The 19,185-nt window shown below is 43.5% G+C and overlaps 1 protein-coding gene across 8 annotated transcripts in view; it reads left to right on the forward strand.

Annotated features, from left to right (window-relative positions):
• LOC115156591 (activated CDC42 kinase 1) overlaps positions 1–19,185 on the forward strand; it is a 123,953-nt gene that overhangs the window by 94,690 nt on the left and 10,078 nt on the right. For 7 of the 8 annotated variants that reach the window (XM_029704085.1, XM_029704086.1, XM_029704089.1 and 4 more), the window contains exons 4-13: positions 6,309–6,557; positions 7,817–7,969; positions 8,738–9,021; positions 9,395–9,521; positions 9,670–9,816; positions 10,201–10,295; positions 11,513–11,707; positions 12,345–12,436; positions 12,795–12,839; positions 13,570–15,080. In XM_029704085.1, coding sequence (XP_029559945.1) covers positions 6,309–6,557; positions 7,817–7,969; positions 8,738–9,021; positions 9,395–9,521; positions 9,670–9,816; positions 10,201–10,295; positions 11,513–11,707; positions 12,345–12,436; positions 12,795–12,839; positions 13,570–15,080 — 2,898 coding nt within the window. The remainder of the gene's footprint in view (positions 1–6,308; positions 6,558–7,816; positions 7,970–8,737; positions 9,022–9,394; positions 9,522–9,669; positions 9,817–10,200; positions 10,296–11,512; positions 11,708–12,344; positions 12,437–12,794; positions 12,840–13,569; positions 15,081–19,185) is intronic. The other variant, XM_029704084.1, reaches the window with a different exon arrangement.

The raw sequence follows: 19,185 nt of genomic DNA on the forward strand, positions 1-19,185 counted from the left end.
CGGACATACTGCATATTGAGGGGCTTCCCATCCCCTACGAGATTCGATTTCAATAGCACATTGGAATGTTAACGGATGGACTACATTGAACAATAAATTACGGATAATAATACTAAAATCCTTAAACCCAGACATTATCTCAATATATTAAACGCATTTGCGTCGGCAAGAAACTATTGATATTGAAGGGTATGTATGGTATGGACACAACAGAAACACTCATGTGAAAGCCCGCAGGGACTCTGGGGGAGTGGGAATATGTGTAAAGTCTGATATGATGAAAGCATATAAAATGTAAATTATCGATAAAGCCATAGAAGGAATTATTGGTTTGCGCTTTGAACATAGGGAGACAGATTTTTGTTTTGTTGCGTTTTCATGCTATTTGCCACCTGAACAGTCCACACGGGGTAGAGATCCGTCCTTCTATAGTCATTTTGTTAAGTCAAGTATACCAGATGCAGATGCTATTTACATATGTGGGGATCTTAACAGTTGAATTGGGAGGTTAGATGACTATATTGATGACATTCCATCACGTGTTGCTTTGGATGACTTTGTTAAATCATCATGGGGAAACCCTATTAGAATTCCTTTGTGACTCTAAAATGTGTATCATTAATGGAAGGATATGCCCCTCATGCGATAACTTTACATCCATATCTGGCAAAGGAAACGCTGTGGTGGACTATATAGTTACCCTCCACGACGGTCTAGAAACTTGTTTGGAATTGAAGGTGTTATCTTCTACACAGATGGTTGAAAAATACGGATGTTTTGACTTAATTGGACTTCCTGATCATTCTCTTTTAATTGTGATCTTTTCTGTCGGCCACAAACTTCCTCAACCAGGTATTGCTGTGATACATACCCCGCATAGGCCTAAATGTTAGAAAGTAAATGTGGCAAATTACTTTCTGTGTACTGAAATGGCATGTAGAGCTCTGGTGGAGCTCATCGAAACTCTGGAAAGATGGCAATAAACAACATTTGATTTAGATGTGTGGTATGAAACATTTTGTGATATTATATATTCTGAAATGGCAAAAAATTTGAATAAAGAATACACCCCCAAGTCCAGGAAAGTTTACAAGCTGAACAAGCCTTATTGGAATGATGAGTTAAGGGATGCGCGAGGCTGAGTACTTATTTTTACAGTGTAAAGTTAGGAATACAGTGTAGGAAGGAATTTAAGAAAAAACAGCATGTGATTGATAAAAGACAGCGCCTATTTAAATGGAGATATCAGGGAGGGCAGCTATTACACCTTGAGGAAATACAGACAAGAAATCCTCAACCGTTTTGGAGCCAAATAAGTTAGGACCAAAACGACATAAGAAAATTCCAATGGAAGTCAGGGAAGAGCAGGGGGGCTGAATTCTGATATTACACAGTGGAGTGGGAGAAGGGGTTTGCTAGTTTGTTCTCATGTAACGAAAATGTGGCATATTTTGAGGATGAATTTTATAAAGACATATGTTCCCTGAGAACTAAACGGGAAAATACAATGTTAGAACCCTCTTATATATGTAACCTATACTTAAATGAGGAGCTGTCTGTGGCAGAAGTTAAGGTGATTGACGCTGCAAAAAATGGGAAATCGTTTGATATTGATGAATTGCCTAATGATGTTTTAAAATCCCCTAAATTAATTGACGTTCTATATAATTTGCTCCAAATATGTTTTGAGTACAGGTATACTGCCATCAACTTGGTATAAGTCTATAGTGAATCCCATTCCCAAATCTTCAAAGAATGACCCGAGAGTGCCACTGAACTATAGTGGCATAAGTTTATTAAGTACAGTTTATAAATGATATTAATCCATCCTCAACAATAGGCTAATTACAATTACATTACACCAAAACATTCAGGTGGAAGAACAAAACGGTTTTCGTAAATCCAGAGCCTGTAATTAGAAATAGATTACATGAACATGAAGAGAAGCCTATTTTGCATGTTTCATTGATTTCCAGAAAGCTTTTGATTTTGTAAATAGGTATCTTTTGGCCTATAGTTTGTTAAAGACGGGTTGATGAGAAATTTAATCAAGCAATCCAGTCTCTTTACAAAGTACCAGTTGCTTGTGTGCGTGTTAATGAATATCGTACAGATTGGTTTCCCACACCCTCGGGTGTAAAACAAGGAGACGCCTTATCACCGACTTTGTTTGCTTTGTTTATATATTATTTGGCAAAATAAATTAAACAGTTAAATATTGGAGTAAGATATGATGATGAAATGCTAAGTTTTCTTTTATATGCTGATTATATTATTTCGATGGCAGACCCTGAACAAGACCTGCAGAACATGTTATTATGTTCAGTCAAATTGGTGTAAAAGATGGAGACTCATGATTAACCAGACAAAAACACAGATAATGACTTTTAGAAAACCAGCTACTAAGAGAAGTGGCTTTCAGTTTTGTTTTGGTGAAGACATTCTGGAGTTTACTAGCATTTATAAATATCTGGGTCTTTTTATTGATGAACATATTACCTTTCTATACGCAACATCTGCCCTGGCCGACTCAGCAAGTAGAGCTCTTGGGGGAGTTATAGGAAAAACATAAACACTCAAAGATATTGGTTATGCCACGTATTCCAAACTGTATCAGACATGCGTGTGTCCTGTTCTGGACTATTCAGCAGGAGTGTGAGGTGCCGAGAGGTATTTTAAAAACAAACATGTTCATAACAGAGCAGTAAGTTACTTTTTAGGTGTCCACAAGTTTGCACCTCTACTTGCAATAACAGAGGACATGGGCTGGGAATCCTGTGAGGTGAGATGGAAGGCATGTGTGGTGAGACTTTGGAATAGACTGTTGCATATGCCAACTGCCAGAATAGCTAGTGAAGTTTTTCAATGGGATCTATCCATAGGGGGAGCCTAGGCAACTGTGAACATCTGTATGAAAACCAAATTAAGGGAGACAGAGATATGATTAAAAAACAACTGTTGATGCAATATGAAAAAAAATGGGTGGAGGAGATTAATCATAATCAAACAAAAGGTTCTCAATTTGGGTTTAAGGGTGAATTAGTGTGTGAGCCATATATTATGTATAACCTACCTAAAAGCAAGATATCGCTATGTGCACAGGTAAGATCAGCGTATTGAAACAGGTCAGTATTGTGGTGAAATGGAAGAGGAAAGACTATGTATTTATTGTGACCACGAAGAAATAGAAAATGAAACTCATTTTATCCTCTATTTCCCTTTCTACCACGATATACGCTTGCTCTTATTCCAGAAAGCACACCAGATATACCTTGGCATTATGTGGCTGAGTGATGAGGAGATATTGAAATGTTTTTTTGTCCATTGTGCATTTCTGTTTGCTGAATATTTACATAAAGCATGGAATAAAAGAAAAAGGGATACCTATAATTAAATAGTCCAAATATTTATCTTCTATGTGGTTAATGGTGTGTGTATATAGATTGTGTCTTCTCTTTGTGTCAGACTGGGTTCAAGTGACTAATGTTTCTTTTTTTAATGTATTTGTCTGTTTATGGTGTGTGTATATATATGTGTGTGTGTGTGTATATATATATATATATATGTAAATATGTGTATATATGTATGTAGTGTGTGTGTGTATATATATACATATACACACTACATATATGTATGTATGTATGTATGTATGTATGTATGTATGTATGTATGTATGTATGTATGTATGTATGTATGTATGTATGTATGTATGTATGTATGTATGTATGTATGTATGTATGTTATTGTACTGCTCCAGGGATGTAACTATTGTTTGGATAATCTTACTATCATATATTGATGTATTTAATTGTTTTCACTCTTTATGGGATGCATAATTCAGAGAATGCCGGAAGAAGAATTATAATTTAATTACCATAGTGAATTATTGTAAAGTTTGTTAATGTGTCAATTAATCCCATAGGGGAAGGGTTGCCAATTGGCGATTTGACACAGAAAAATGTATTGATTATGGCAAGAACAGCTCGAATAAGCAAAGAGAAACGACAGTCCATCATTACTTTAAAACATGAAGGTCAGTCAATCTGGAAAATTTCAAGAACTTGGAAAGTTTCTTGAAGTGCAGTCGCAAAAACCATCAAGTGCAATGATGAAACTGGCTCTCATGAGGACCGCCACAGGAAAGGAAGATCAAGAGTTACCTCTGCTGAAGAGGATAAGTTCATTAAAGTTACCAGCCTCAGAAATTGCAACCCAAATAAATGCGTCAGAGTTCAAGTAACACACATCTCAACATCAACTGTTCAGAGGAGACTGCATGTATCAGGCCTTCATGGTTGAATTGCTGCAAAGAAACGGTACTAAAGGACACCAATAAGAAGAAGAGACTTGCTTGGGCCAAGAAACACGAGCAATAGACATTAGACTGGTGGAAATCTGTCCTTTGGTCTGATGAGTCAAAATGTGCCATTTTTGGTTCCAACCACTGTGTCTTTGTGAAATGCAGAATAGGTGAACAGATGATCTCAGCATGTGTTGTTCCCACCGTGAAACATGGAGGAGGAGGTGGGATGGTGTGGGGGTGCATTGCTGGTGACACTGTCAGTGATTTATTTAGAACTTAAGTCACACTTAACCAGCATGGCTACCACAGCATTCTGCAGACATACGCCGGCCCATCTGGTTTGCGTTTAGTGGGACTATCATTTGTTTTTCAACAGGACAATGACCCAACACACCTCCAGGCTGTGTAAGGGGTATTTTGTCAAGAAGGAGAGGGATGGAGTGCTGCATCAGATGACCTGGCCTCCACAATCACCCGACCTCAACCCAATTGAGATGTTTTGGATTGAGTTGGACTGCAGAGTGAGAAAAAAAAATGTACTCAGCATATGTGGGAACTCCTTCAAGACTGTTGAAAAAGCATTCCAGGTGAAGCTGGTTGAGAGAATGTCAAGAGTGTGCAAAGATGTCATCTTGTGTTATTTCACAGTTTTGATGTCTTCACTATTATTCTACAATGTAGAAAATATTAAAAATAAAGAAAAACCCTTGAATGAGTAGGTGTGTCCAAACTTTTGACTGTTAGTGTGTGTGTGTGTGTGTGTGTGTGTGTGTGTGTGTGTGTGTGTGTGTGTGTGTGTTATATCAAAGAAAAATATCTCAAATGAATATGCAACCATTAAATTAACTGCATTAGCATGAGAAGCAAAATCTTATTTTACTTGCTGATCTAAAAGTGGACCTTTTCCTTCCAAAAACATTTATTCCGCGCTGGAATCAAAACTGTGCTCACTCATTCGTCCTCATCCATTCATTTTTTGTCACTCTCACGATCAGTTTCTGCAATAATTTCATCCAAATTTGTATACTTTGACTTCGATTGAGCTTTTCTACTATTATTAGCCATTTTTTACTTTTTCCGTTTTGAGAAATGTTTGTAGAAGAGAACAAACCACTGCATAATGTAAACTACCGTGCGTCCTGTTTGCTTTCACATGAAAATGAAACTGTTGCGCACAGCTCTAGCATGATGGCTGTTTGTTGTACAAAGGGCGTTCACATATTTCTGGAAAGCCCAGATCATTGGCTATCTAGCTAGCTATGTTTCAAAATGATAGGTGGTCATTGGACCAAGACACTGTCAATCAAGTGAACACCGCTCGTCTCATTGGTGCATAATAATGGCTGACCTTCATGGGCTAATTTGAAATGTTTTGTAGCCAATATTTAATGTAGAATGATTAACAAGTTTGGTTGCCTTCTAGAGTGTCTGAGGATTGCACAGAAACCGAACATGACCGGGTTAAACAACGTTTTGCCAATTTTTTGATTTCATAAATTGTTTTGTTGAAGGAGTTGGAATTCACTCAAAACACATGGATCGGGTTAGGATATAAAAATGTATTTTATCAAACAAAACTATGCTACATTATATCTCTGGGACCCTCAGGATGAAAAATCAGAGCAAGATTACTGAATATAAGTAGATTATTTACTGTCAGAGGTGAATGTATCAAACCAGTTGCCTTCTTCAAACAATAGCATGGTATTTTTTCACTGTAATAGCGACTGTAAATTGGACACTGCAGTTAGATGAACAATAATTTTAAGCTTTCTGACGATATAAGACATATCTATCCTGGAAAGTTGGCTATTGTTTACAACACCATTCTAGTCACATATCACATTGAGCAGCAACTGTCCCGATTTCGGGACACTGATCCTGTAGAGGATAACTCCTGGGCTACAGCACCCAAAGACTAATTTACAGAACTTAGTAAGAGTGGAGAACATATTTTTGTTCATGTTGTATTAACACTCTCTTTCCCTCTCTTCTCTTTCTCCAGGTGTTCAGTGGGAAGCGTCCGGATGGCGGGGACTTCCAGCAGGCGTCGCCCACCTCTTCCTTCCGCAAGCTGTCCCCCACGCCACCCCCAGCGGTTGAGGGGGATCCTCAGTCCCTGTCCCAGCCCCCCCAGCACCAGGCCCTCACCTGTCTGATCAGCGAGAAGGACCTTGCGCTCTTCGAGAAGCTGGGCGACGGCTCCTTCGGGGTGGTCAAGAGGGGCGAGTGGTTCACGCCCGCCGGGAAAGTGGTGAGAGGGACTGGGGGGTGGGAGTGTAGTATGTGGGTACTGTACTCTTTGTGTGTGTATGTGTGTTGGAAAGGCTGGTAGTGGGAGAGGTATTGGTCTGCATCTTACCCCCTATAGGCCCCCGTTTAGAAAACAGGGTCCCATCTAGACACACCTAATAACACACATGCTTCTGGAACACTTATGGAACGCTTGAGGTATACAGTAGTAGGGATCAGGATAGAAAGACAGAGGAAGAGAGGGAATAGGATATAAAAGTCCCTCATGATCACCCTGGGAAACAAAGTATCAGTGGGTTCAAAGTTCAAACCATGACAACATGTGAAAAAATGACCATAACACCCTCCCTTCAACATCTGTTCTGGTCAAACCCTTGACCACTAACCCCTATAGATGTGACCTTGAGAGAGGGAAGGAGCAAGGGAGTGATGAAGAGAGAATCTTGTCCAAACACTCTCCAGCAGTGACCACAATATAGCCAGATGGAAATAGTAAAGCCAGGTGCAGTGTCACAGATCAGTATCCAAGGGAATAGTTTACAAAACATTTTAGAACTTACCCTCTGAGGTCTGGAGTCTGCTTGTTTTCTGTTCTATCTGATTATTAATTGCACCTACATGGTGACCCAGGTCTAAATCACTCCCTGATTTTGAGGGAAAGAATGAAATTAAGCAGTGAAACTGCCATCGAACATCTTTCCATTTACATATTAGTCATTTAGCAGACGCTCTTATCCAGAGCGACTTATAGTAGTGAATACATACATTTCATTTCATGCATTTTTTTTTTTTTCTGTACTGGCCCCCCGTGGGAATCAAACCCACAACCCTGGCGTTGCACACACCATGCTGGCGTTGCAAACACCATGCTCTACCAACTGAGCCACAGTTGGGTGGGTGACCACCAATCTAATGGGAATAAGGTCAGCTGATCTCCTATGTTATGCTGTAGTAGGACCTCCATTCCCGTCTTTTTTATCCTACTGCATAATTTATAATAATTTACCTCATCATTTCAGCAAGTTGCCGCTGTCCTTAACAGCATTTAGATTAGTATGTAGGGCAGGCCAACTTGTACAACAAACAATAAAGTAAAAAATCATCTTGTTCAGGAAGTGCAACCTGGTGCTCTATTGTCTCCTTGTTTAAGATTGTTCTGCGGCCTCCAGACTGTTAGTAAGTGCAACTGGCTATCAATAGCTTTCCCTTTGGATTTTGATTTAGCATTTTGCTAACATGGTCCCTCATCTTTCTCTCCAGTTGACTGTAGCGGTCAAGTGTCTGAAGACAGACATGCTGAGCCAGCCGGAGGCGTTGGACGACTTCATCTGCGAGGTCAATGCCATGCACTCCCTGGACCACCAGAACCTCATCAGGCTGTACGGAGTGGTGCTCACACAACCCATGAAGATGGTATGGACGGACACACACAACACATGTTAAATACTTAATTTGAGTCCCCAAATCAGATTACATTTGCAAAAGGATCATGGATACAAAACGCACCTTCTTCACCCATGACAGCTGACACAGAGCGCTATCTTTCCAGCTGCTTTGCTTTGCTTTTTGTACATGCTTGTGTACATGCCTAAATAGCAGCACCGCCAGCTTACACTCAAAACCTATACTGTTCATAAGCGCAGACAATGTCAAGTTTACAAACTGTGTGAACCCTTTAAATAATATCAAGGGCAGAATCTCAAGGCCTCCGGTCCACACCCGACGGAGTGATTGAGACAAAGGACAAAAATAAGGGCTGACATTTCCACTCTGTTCTTTTCATCTCTGCGTCATTACCTCCCTGTACTTCCTCAGTATTATTTTGTATTGATGTGGAGTACATTGTGTTTGGAGTCGACTAATAATGTTATTGTTGTCACCTCCTTACCCCTCCCCCGGCGCTCTCCTCAGCACCACTCCCTGTAAAGCAGGGTTTCCCAAACCTCTCTTAAAGTACCACCAGCTGTTCTACTTATTTTGCGTATTGCCGGACTGGTAGCAGATTCAATTAGTCAACAAGCCCTTCATTAGTTGAATTTTGTGTGTTAGCTCAGGAATACATCAAATACCTGGAGGTACTCGAGAAGAGGTTTGGGGAAACACTGCTCTAAACTCTTGGGAGCTCACAGACGTTACAGTTTTGTTCCAGCCCAGCACTAACAACACACCCTCCTTCTCCAGGTGACCGAACTAGCCCCGCTTGGCTCCCTCCTGGAGCGCCTGCGCTGCGTTCGGCCGCAGGGCCCCATCCTCATCCACATGCTGTGCCAGTACGCCGTGCAGGTGGCGTGCGGCATGGCCTACCTGGAGCAGCGGCGCTTCATCCACCGTGACCTGGCCGCCCGCAACATCCTGCTGGCGTCGGCCCAGAGGGTAAAGATCGGCGACTTCGGTCTGATGCGGGCGCTGCCCAACAACCACGAACACTACGTCATGCAGGAGCACCGCAAGGTGCCGTTCGCGTGGTGAGTGGGACGGGGAAAGGGGATGGTGGTTGGGTGAGGGGCGAGTGCAGTGGGAAAGGGAGTGTGTGTGTGTTGCCACCGGGGGAGGAAAGGTCGTCGTGTATTTCTGTGTCGGTGTTATCAGGGCCACATTCAGTAGGCAAACGTTGTCTGACGTTGCAGATAGAATGCCATGAATAGAGCTGACATGATTCTGTTATTTTACATGCATGAGACATGTTTGTTCTAAGTAAAGTATATTTTTAATCTGAACGTTCCACAACATTGTGCCCTGGGGAATGAGCCCCTGATGTGGCTATGCATAGTGTGTGTTTTTTCCATTTTCTCATCACCTTCTTAAGGTGTGTTTGCTGTGTGTGTCATCCCCCTCCAGGTGTGCCCCGGAGAGCCTGAAGACGCGGACGTTCTCCCACGCCACAGACGCTTGGATGTTCGGGGTGACGCTGTGGGAGATGTATACCCACGGACAGGAGCCCTGGCTGGGCCTCAATGGCAGCCAGGTACACGCATACACAGACACAAAGCAAACACACGCGCAGACACTCACTCACACACACACAAAATAGAAATACTAATATTTTGGGGGTTTATGTCAATGGTTCATTGTGGGTTCAATTTAAGTATTTTGTGTATGTGTATGTGTTTCAGATCTTACACAAGATAGACAAGGAGGGTGAGCGTCTACCCAAGCCAGAGGACTGTCCCCAGGACATCTACAACGTCATGCTGCAGTGCTGGGCCCAGAAACCTGATGACAGGCCCACCTTCGTCGCCCTCAGGGAGTTCCTGCTCGAGGTACACACTTCCCTGTGTGTGTGTGGAGGGGGTACATCAGTGTTAAACCAGTGTTAGTCATCTGCATGCATGTTTTCACGGGTGTGTTTTGCCCGAGTCTATTTTCAATGTGTATGTTTGAGATTGAATACACAACCTTCATGTGTTAAATGGACCTATAGCCCCACCTAGTGAATCTTCTACTGTATGGGCATTACCAACTGAGGAATCCTAACTTGATGTTCGCGCTGAACTGATGTCAATGGAAGATGTTTGGGGGAAAAACTCAAATGACTACATTTTGATGCCTTGTGCCCCACTGTTGGGGTGCAGTGTTAGTTAAATGTACTCAAACTTGGTGTTTGTGTGCGTATGTATGTGTGTGTCCATTCCATTCCATTCCAGACCATGCCAACAGACATGTGCGCACTGCAGAACTTTGAAGAGGTCAACAAGCTTCAGATTCAGGTCCTTGACGTGATCACCATCATCGAGGGCAGGTATGTGTGATCAACTAATGAACTGTAAATCAATATTCTGTCATCGCTGTGTTTTTCTATGCATGCTTGTGTATGTGCATGTGTCTGCAACTTCTTGCATGCCTTTGGGAGTGTGTCTGTGTTAGTGGGCGTATGCGTGTGTGAAAGAGAAGAAGAAGAGAGCGAGAGAATGAAATAAATAAAGTACATCCACGGAGACGGACAAACAAATGAAAAGCAAAAAGGGACGAGTACAAGTCAGATTGGACTCATTGTGTAAACAGTCAAGTTTAGAAAAACCAGAATAAGTAGGCAGCGCAACCACAAAAAAGATAAACAACAAAGAAAAACATGCCATTGTGACGATAATTCCTTGACAATACTTTAGCCTAGTAGGTTGTTTAGGAATGGGCCACTCACTTTTTGCTCTCCTGGTAGCGGAGTAGGCCGGGCAGCGTTGAGGTCCAACCCCAAGACATCTGGTGGGTCCACGGGGTTCCCTAGGTACAGACTAGAAAGAGAGGAGGAGGGAGAGAAAGGGAGAGAGAGAAAGTGGGAGATGGAGAGATAGCGGAAGCGATAGAATGAGAGAGATAGCGAATGAGATCAAGAGAGGGGGTAGAAAGGAAAGAGAGAGAGGGGACATTTATTGACTTACCATACCAAGAGGTTCTCTACCTGGGGCTAGCCATAAATCAGGTGTACAGTGGCTCGCCCCAGGTTTCACATCTGCTTATCCAACCTGCCTGTGTGTATAATATTTTATATTTTATTAGGATCACCATCAGCTGTTGCTGAAGCAGCAACTGCTTTTCCTGGGGTCCACACAAAGCATAACACATTACATAATACAGAACCCAAAATATAAGCTTGTTTTACTCCAATGTTTGTAAACAAAGTAAATGTAAACAAACACTATATAGCCTCAAAACATGGTTAAAACTATAATTGTGATATCATGGATGGTCAGTCCTTGCATCCATAACTCCCTCTATTAATCCGAGAGTGGTTACGTTTCTCCAGCGCCATCCCTCAGCTTTTTACCAAAACGGGTGTGGAGAACCGCTTTGTTATAGTTTGTTATTGCCTATATTTATGTCTATATGTTTATATGCCTGCTTGTGGTGGATGCGTGCGTGCCATGTGTATGTATCTGCACCCACCTGTGTGTCTCTGTCTGTACCTGAAAAATGTCTCACATTCACCTGTACGTCGACCTACCTCCCTCTCTTTCTCAGAGCGGAGAACTACTGGTGGCGGGGCCAGAACAAGCGCACGCTGAAGTTGGGCCAGTTCCCCAGGAACGTGGTGACCTCGGTTGCAGGCCTGTCGGCCCATGACATCAGCAGGCCCCTCAAACACAGCTTCATCCACACAGGCCATGGAGACACAGACCCACACCGCTGCTGGGGCTTCCCGGACCGCATCGACGAGTAAGACATATCCTCAGAACTTGTGCTTCTATCTACTTGTAGTGATATGTGCCGCTTACAGTGCATACATTTTTTTGTAATTGTTTGTTATACTTGCAGGACCCCAGCCTTGGCAAAAAAAAAGTAGATTTGTTTTTTTACCACTAGAGGACAGTAGACTATTGTTCATATTACTGTCTATCTAGTCAGCTGAAATGACAGTAGCAGGCAGACCTTGGGTGCCTTCAGCAGGACGCAACGTTTTGAAACATTCAGATACAAATATGCTATGTAGGACATGCCTCTGACATTTAGAATAAGGAATCACTTTGGCTCTATTGATGGCATTTCTATCTGCAACGTTCGACAACTGAACATGGCCCAGGGTTGGATAAGCAGATGTGAAACCCGGGGCGAGCCTCTGTACACTTGATTTATGGCTAGCCCCGGGTAGAGAACCTCTTGGTATGGTAAATCAATAAATGTCCCCTCTCTCTCTCTCTGACTCGCTTGCTGTATCTCTCTCTCTTTCCTTTCTACCCCTTCTCTTGCTCTCATCCGCTATCTCTCTCATCCTCTCTCTCTCTATCGCCCACTTTCTCTCTTTCCCTCCTCTCTCGCTCTCTCGCTCTCGCTCTCATCCCCTCTCTCTTTCTAGTCTGTACCTAGGGAACCCCATGGACCCACCAGATGTCTTGGGGTTGGACCTCAACGCTGCCCGGCCTACTCAGCTACCAGGACGAGCAAAAAGTGAGTGGCCCATTCCTAAACAACCTACCAGTCTAAAGTATTGCCGGTGACTCGAGGAATTATCGTCACAATGGCGTGTTTTTCTTCATGGTTTATCTTTTTTTGTGGTTTATCTTTTTTGGTTGAGCTTTTCTGAACTTGACTGTTTACACAATGAGTCCAATCTGACTTGCACTCGTCCCTTTATGATTATTATTTGTTTGTCCTTCTCCGTAGTTGTACTTTATTTTTTCCATTATTATTTTATTATTTTATTTATTCCAGCCCTCTCTTTTTCTCTTTTACACACTTTTGTGATCTCCCTCTATCGCTCTCTCCTGTGCCCCTCTCCTTCTCTCTCTGGTGGTGGCATTTTCAGAGGAGGCCCCTACTCGTCCCCCCCAGCCGTCGGTGCTTGTCAAGAGTAAGTGTAGTCTCTCACTCCAGCTCACACATTGCTCTGGCCCTCTCTGTTATCTCCTAGCTCCAGTCTTCAAAGGTACACCGTGTGCAATCTCTCCTGTCGTCTCTCTCTCTCTCCCTCTTCTCCCCATCCTCCCTTTTTCTCTTTCCTTCTCTTGCCAGTTACTCCATTTCTCTTCTTCCTCCCTAACCTTGTTGTTTCTCCACCTCTTGTCACGAACAGGTGTGCAGTCTGCGTTTCTGTGCATTGAGTGGTTAACGCCTAACCAGAGAGTTGAGAAATGAAGCATGTGTGGACCAAATTGTTGTGTATTGCAGCCTGGCTTAAAATAAATGTTACGGTCGTTTTTAACGTTTGTGAATGATTCCATCACCAAAAATATTCTAATCTTCTCTGTAGGATGTTTGTTTCCATTCATGTACAATGTATGAAATGGAAAAATGTATTTATATCCACACATTACAAATAGACACACTGAGGATTATTACCTTTTCATTTCAGGGACAACTACAGAGTCATTCATTATGTACATAAATAAATCTTGCATCAAAGGCAGGCTTAAGGTTGATCACTCAAGGTAGACCGTTGGGGAATTGTGGATGGACTACAGTGCTACATGAGTAATGAGCGGTTACGGCGTAGAAGTATTGTAAAGTTGCCAAAGTCATTAGATGCCAAAGTCATTAGTTGCCAAAGTCGTTAAATTGCATTTGTCTGTTTGTTTTTCCAGAGCCGTGCTACGACTCGGTGACTGAGGACGAGGAGCTGACTGCCTCAGGCCTCAAGGGGCTGTCACTACTGAAAGTGGGCTCCATCAAAGGCCTCAAGCTGAAACCCGCCATATGTGTCTCCGCCTCCAAACAGGGGTGCCGGACTATGGGCTCAGGCCACACCCCCAGTGAGGTGTCACTCATCGACTTTGGGGAGGAGTTTCCCCCGGCCGCATCCTCCCCCTCCCCGGTGGTGGAGCTCCAGGTGCCCTCGTTGGCCAAGTTGGCCCTGGACGCAGAGTTTATTCTGGATCGTACTCCTACCCAGAGCCCGTGGCGCTCGCTGCCCCGCCCCTTACACCCCACGCCAGTGGTGGACTGGGACACCCGGCCCTTACCTCCACCTCCTGCGTACGATGACGTGGCGCAGGACGAGGAGGACATGGAGGTGAGCTCCATCAACAGCCTGGATCAGCAGCAGGGGGGGATGGGTGAGAGCCACAGCCTCACAGAGGCCTTGCCGGCTGGTGAGGAGAAGGCCATGGCCGGTGCAGCCGACAAACCCCTGGAGGACAACCTCTTCCTGCCCTCTAAGCAGGACCTGGCCTCCACATCCTTCTCTCAGTCAGCTGAGATCTTTCAGGAGCTCCAGCAGGAGTGCATGAGGAGGCTCAATGTGCCCACGGGAGGAGGTCACCAGCCCCCCTCGCTGTCCCCAAGCTCAGGCCTCCAGTCCGTGGACGTCCACCGCCAGATCATCTTGTTCTTCTCTGAGGACAAGCCCCAGATCCCTCCACGCGTACCCATCCCGCCTCGCCCTGTCAAACGGGGGGACTACACCCGCTGGTCCGGTGACCTCTCCCTGTCCCTGACTCCAGCTTCTGAGGAAGTCCAGGACCGGGCCCCTCAGATCCCCCCGCGGGACCCCCTGTCCCAGCCGGGCTCGCGCACCCCCAGTCCCATGGGACAACAGGTGGGCTCCCCCCAGCAAAGGACAATGGTTTTCCCCAGTGCCCCTCCTCCGCCCACATACGGATCCTACCTCTCCACGTCCCCGGGGAAGCTCATGCCCACCACACATAGCTTTGCCTTGGACCCCAAATACGCCGCACCCAAGGTCATCCAAGCACAAGCCCAGGGTAAGGACCTGGCCAAGGGGCCCTGCATCCTGCCCATTGTCCGCGACGGCCGCAAAATCAGCAACACGCACTACTACCTCCTGCCCGAGAGGCCGCCTTACCTGGACCGCTACGACCGCTTCTTCAGGGAAGCGGAAAATGTGCCAACCGGTGGCAGCGGTGGGATCTGCGAGGAGAGGCGGCAGGCCAACACAGCCACGGTCAGGCCCATGATGGTGAACCAGCAGCAGCAGAACCAGGGGGGAGACCTCAAGCCCAACTTTTCCTCCAACAACAACACTAGCCTGGGCTTCCGGCTGAGCATGAAGTCCTCCCTCAGCCTGCCCAGGGTCAGCTCTGACGGGTCAGCCGACAGGGCAGAGGGGGGAACCACAGCAGACGGGGTCAAGATGGTGAGTATTACCAAAGGCTCCAGCCTCAGATTATTTATTTTTTAATCAGTAATCAGTTGATTTGATTTTCAATAACAAACGAACACAGGAAAGAACATGGCCTAATACACAAAATCAAAGGGGGGAGGAAACCACTACTGTTATATTACAAAAACTAGACTGCGTAATGAAGAACACAAGAAAAGGGAAACAAAAAAGTAGAAATAAATAAGAAATCGAGGATACAGCCAACAATGTATTTTTTTGCAGTATTTGTTTGTGCTGCGTTTGTAATTTTGTTCTGTGATGCCAAATCAAAGGCTTGGCTGTAGGGACTTTGGACTTTCATGATGTAAATAAACCACAGCAAGGCAGTGTATTACAATACTGAGATGTGGTCCGCAGACACACACACATGCCTTAACTTTTTGCAACAATGCACAAAACTTTCTAACCAATCGATCTAAATCAACACTCTCAACCAATCAAATATCCATCAAAGCTGATTTAAAAGATTACATGGAATGACGTTCTGAAAAATATTTGTTGTATTTTTTTATTATTCAGGGAATATCCATTGAGACCAGGGTTTAATCCACAAGGGTGCCCTGATCACAGTAAAACAACAATCAAATACAATCTGAAACAAAACAGAGATCAATACAATGTAAAATAAATTAAAAATACAGAACAAAATGTAAGAATAGCATTTCTCAGCTACTATGTCCTCAATACTTTTAAATTGGGTTTCCTAGGTACAGACTAGAAAGAAAGAGAATAAGAGAGAGTAAGAGAGGAGGATGGAAAGAGAGAGAGAAAGTGGGAGATAGAGTGGATGAGAGCAAGAGAAGGGGTGGAAAGGAACGAGAGAGAGATACAGCAAGCGAGTCAGAGAGAGAGGACATTTATTGACTTACCATACCAAGAGGTTATCTACCTGAGGCTAGCCATAAATCAGGTGTACAGTGTACAATTGCGAGCGGCACTAATACAGTACATCTTTGCCCCCAACCCATGTCATTGGCACAGTCTTAACATGAGCTCTAGACATAACACTCCTAAAGGCAAGTATGTGGGTTAAGTTGCAATACACACCTAAATTGAACATAATATTGTTGTGCTCTTGATCAATTGATGAAAGTATGGCTGCGTCTGAAATGGCACCCCATTTCCTATATAGTTCCCATAGGCTCTAGTCAAAAGTAGGCCATTATATAGGGAAGAAGGTGTCATTTCGGACACAGCCCCAATCTGCCTTCAGAACGTGCCTTCAGAAAGTATTCACACGCCATTGACTTTTTCCACATTGTGTTACAGCCTGAATTTAAAATGTATTTTTTTTGTAACTGGCCTACACACAATACACCATAATGTCAAAGTGTAATTATATATATTTTTTTTAAACATATTTTTTTACAAATGTATTAAAAATGAAAAGCTGAAATGTCTTGAGTCAATAAGTGTCCGACCCATTTGTCATGGCAAGCCTTAATAAGTTTAGGAGTAAAAATTAGCTGCATGGACTCAAGCTCACAGAATGGGGCTGCTAAATGCTGAAGCGCGTAGCACCTAAAAATAATTCTGTGCTCGGTTGAAACACTCACTACCAAGTTCCAAACTGCCTCTGGAAGCAACATCAGCAGAAGCACTGTTCGTAGGGAGCGTCATGAAATGGGTTTCCATGACCAACCAGCTTCACACAAGCCTAAGATCACCATGCGCAATGCCAAGCGTCGGCTGGAGTTATGTAAAGCTCGCCGCCATTGGACTCTGGAGCAGTGGAAACGTGTTCTCTGAAGTGATGAATCATGTTTCACCATCTGGCAGTCCGAGGGACAAATCTGGGTTTGGCTACCTGCCTGAATGCATAGTGCCCATATGTAAAGTTTGGTGGAGGAGGAATAATGGTCTGGGGCTGTTTTTCATGGTTCGGGCTAGGCCCCTTAGTTCCAGTGAAGGAAAATCTTAACGCTACAGCATACAATGACATTCTAGACAATTCTGTGCTTCCACCATTGTGGCAACAGTCTGGGGAAGGCCCTTTCTTGTTTCAGCATTACAATGCCCCCGTGCACAAAGCAAGGACAATACAGAAATGGTTTGTCGAGATCTGTGTGGAAGAACTTGACTGGCCTGCACAGAACCCTGACCTCAACCCCATTTGAACACTTATGGGATGATTTGGAACGCTGACTGCGAGCCAGGCCTAATCGCCCAACATCAGTGCCCGACCTTACTAATGTTCTTGTGGCTGAATGGAAGCAAGGCCCCGCAGCAATGTTCCAACATCTGGTGGAAAGCCTTCCCAGAAGAGTGGAGGCTGTTATAGCAGCAAAAGGGGGACCAACTCCGCCATATTAATGCCTGTGAATTTGGAATGAGATATTCGATGAGCATTGGAAAACCTCCCTGGAATCTCTGTACCCCATAAGGTCCCTCAGTCGAGCAGTGAATTTCAAACATAGATTCCAGGGAGGTTTTCCAATGCCTCGCAAAGAAGGACTCCTATTGGTAGATGGAGAAGAGAAAAAAAAGACATTTGATTATCCCTTTGAGCATGGTGAAGATATATAAATTACACTTTGGATGGTGTATCAATACACTAAGGGACGGATAGGAATTTACAGAATGGCTACCTGGAGGAAAATGGGGGAGGGTCCTGCTTTTTCAATTTCAGTCAAGGGGAAGGTTTAGTATTTAAATCTAGACCAGGGGAGGGTCATGTAATTGAATTGATAAAATGTCAATATTTGTCCGTGTTAGTATTAGTTGCTTATTAGACTATATGTCGATGTGTGCAAAATGCAGCCCCTCATCTCTGATTCTCCACTGGGCGCGTAATATCAATTGTTTAGTGTGGTCTCAATCAAATGATCCATAGGCTATGAAGTACATGCTCGGAGAAGCATAGCGCAAAGTTATATTTCTAAGATAGCTCCTGAGAAGGTGTAAATAAAACTAGGTTGCATTACACACCAGCCCTTAGCCCCCGGCCTTCTATGTTCTTGCTCGTCAAATACTTTTTTGTGTGCTGCTTAACCAATGGCTGTGCTGTGTATGGCTACGTTGTCAGGTCAGGAGGAGAGTCAAACGTTTCTTCTGATTTAATTTTTGGGGGGATTAGGCCTAGTCCAAAAAATGCACCACCTTGCTCATGGACTAGCCTATGTTCTGTTCAATTTGAGAAGGAGTGTGCGAAGATGAGAAGGTGGACCGGTGGTCAACTTTGATAGCTGCCTACTACTATAATTTAATTTATTAAAGACAATATGTTTCTTGCCCATTTATGTATTTATCAGAGTTATTGACCTCACAATAAGCCAGATTTGAGTAACTTGAAGCAGCAGCCGCAGCACAATCTATCGGAAATGGACAGCTCATATATACTGAAAGTAGGCAAATTCAGGTAGGCATAATTCATTTCAACCGTCTTCATTTTAATTAAACTTTACTAACAACAAGTTGGCTTTGTGTTGGAGCATATTTCCTTCTAGTTAATAAATAAAAGGTAGTCCTACCTGTTTGACAGACGAAATTAGGCTAATAGTCTAATAGCTCGGCTAGGGGTGAAAAATCCCCCAATTTGTGCCACAGTTCAGACTACCGATAGATACTGCGGTCAGTCAAAATGGCCAAAAAGGGAAAAGGTGCAATGTATTCAAGGTTTAAGTCATCTAAAGTTTTATATGTCTAACTCAGAATCACAGACCTGATTTGCCCTAACAAAAAAGCATCCCTACAAATATATAAATGTATTATAATCCACATAATTCAAACGAAATGAGCTGTAGCAAGAGGAGACTGTATATGCTAAAGACAATCAGAAAGAATGTGTCTTTAACCCTACATTATAATATAACTGATTTTGAACAAAAGCCAGGAATGAGTGAGTCACTCAGCCCTATGTTTCTGTTCCTGCATCTGTTGCCTATTTGAGTGTTTGTTTTTAATATCCTAGTGATTCTGTGATCACCAAGCCTCATGCAACCGCAAAATGTTGGATAAAGCAATTTCACAAGTCCGTCTGTTTTTATTTGTTGCTATTCGGTATTAAAGGCTTTACTTTTTTTTCTCTCATTAGAACAGACACTCTGGTATTATTTAAGTTATTTAGTGTTGTTTACAC

The sequence above is a fragment of the Salmo trutta genome, chromosome 21 (assembly GCF_901001165.1).
Source record: "Salmo trutta chromosome 21, fSalTru1.1, whole genome shotgun sequence".
NCBI classification, from domain to species: domain Eukaryota; kingdom Metazoa; phylum Chordata; class Actinopteri; order Salmoniformes; family Salmonidae; genus Salmo; species Salmo trutta.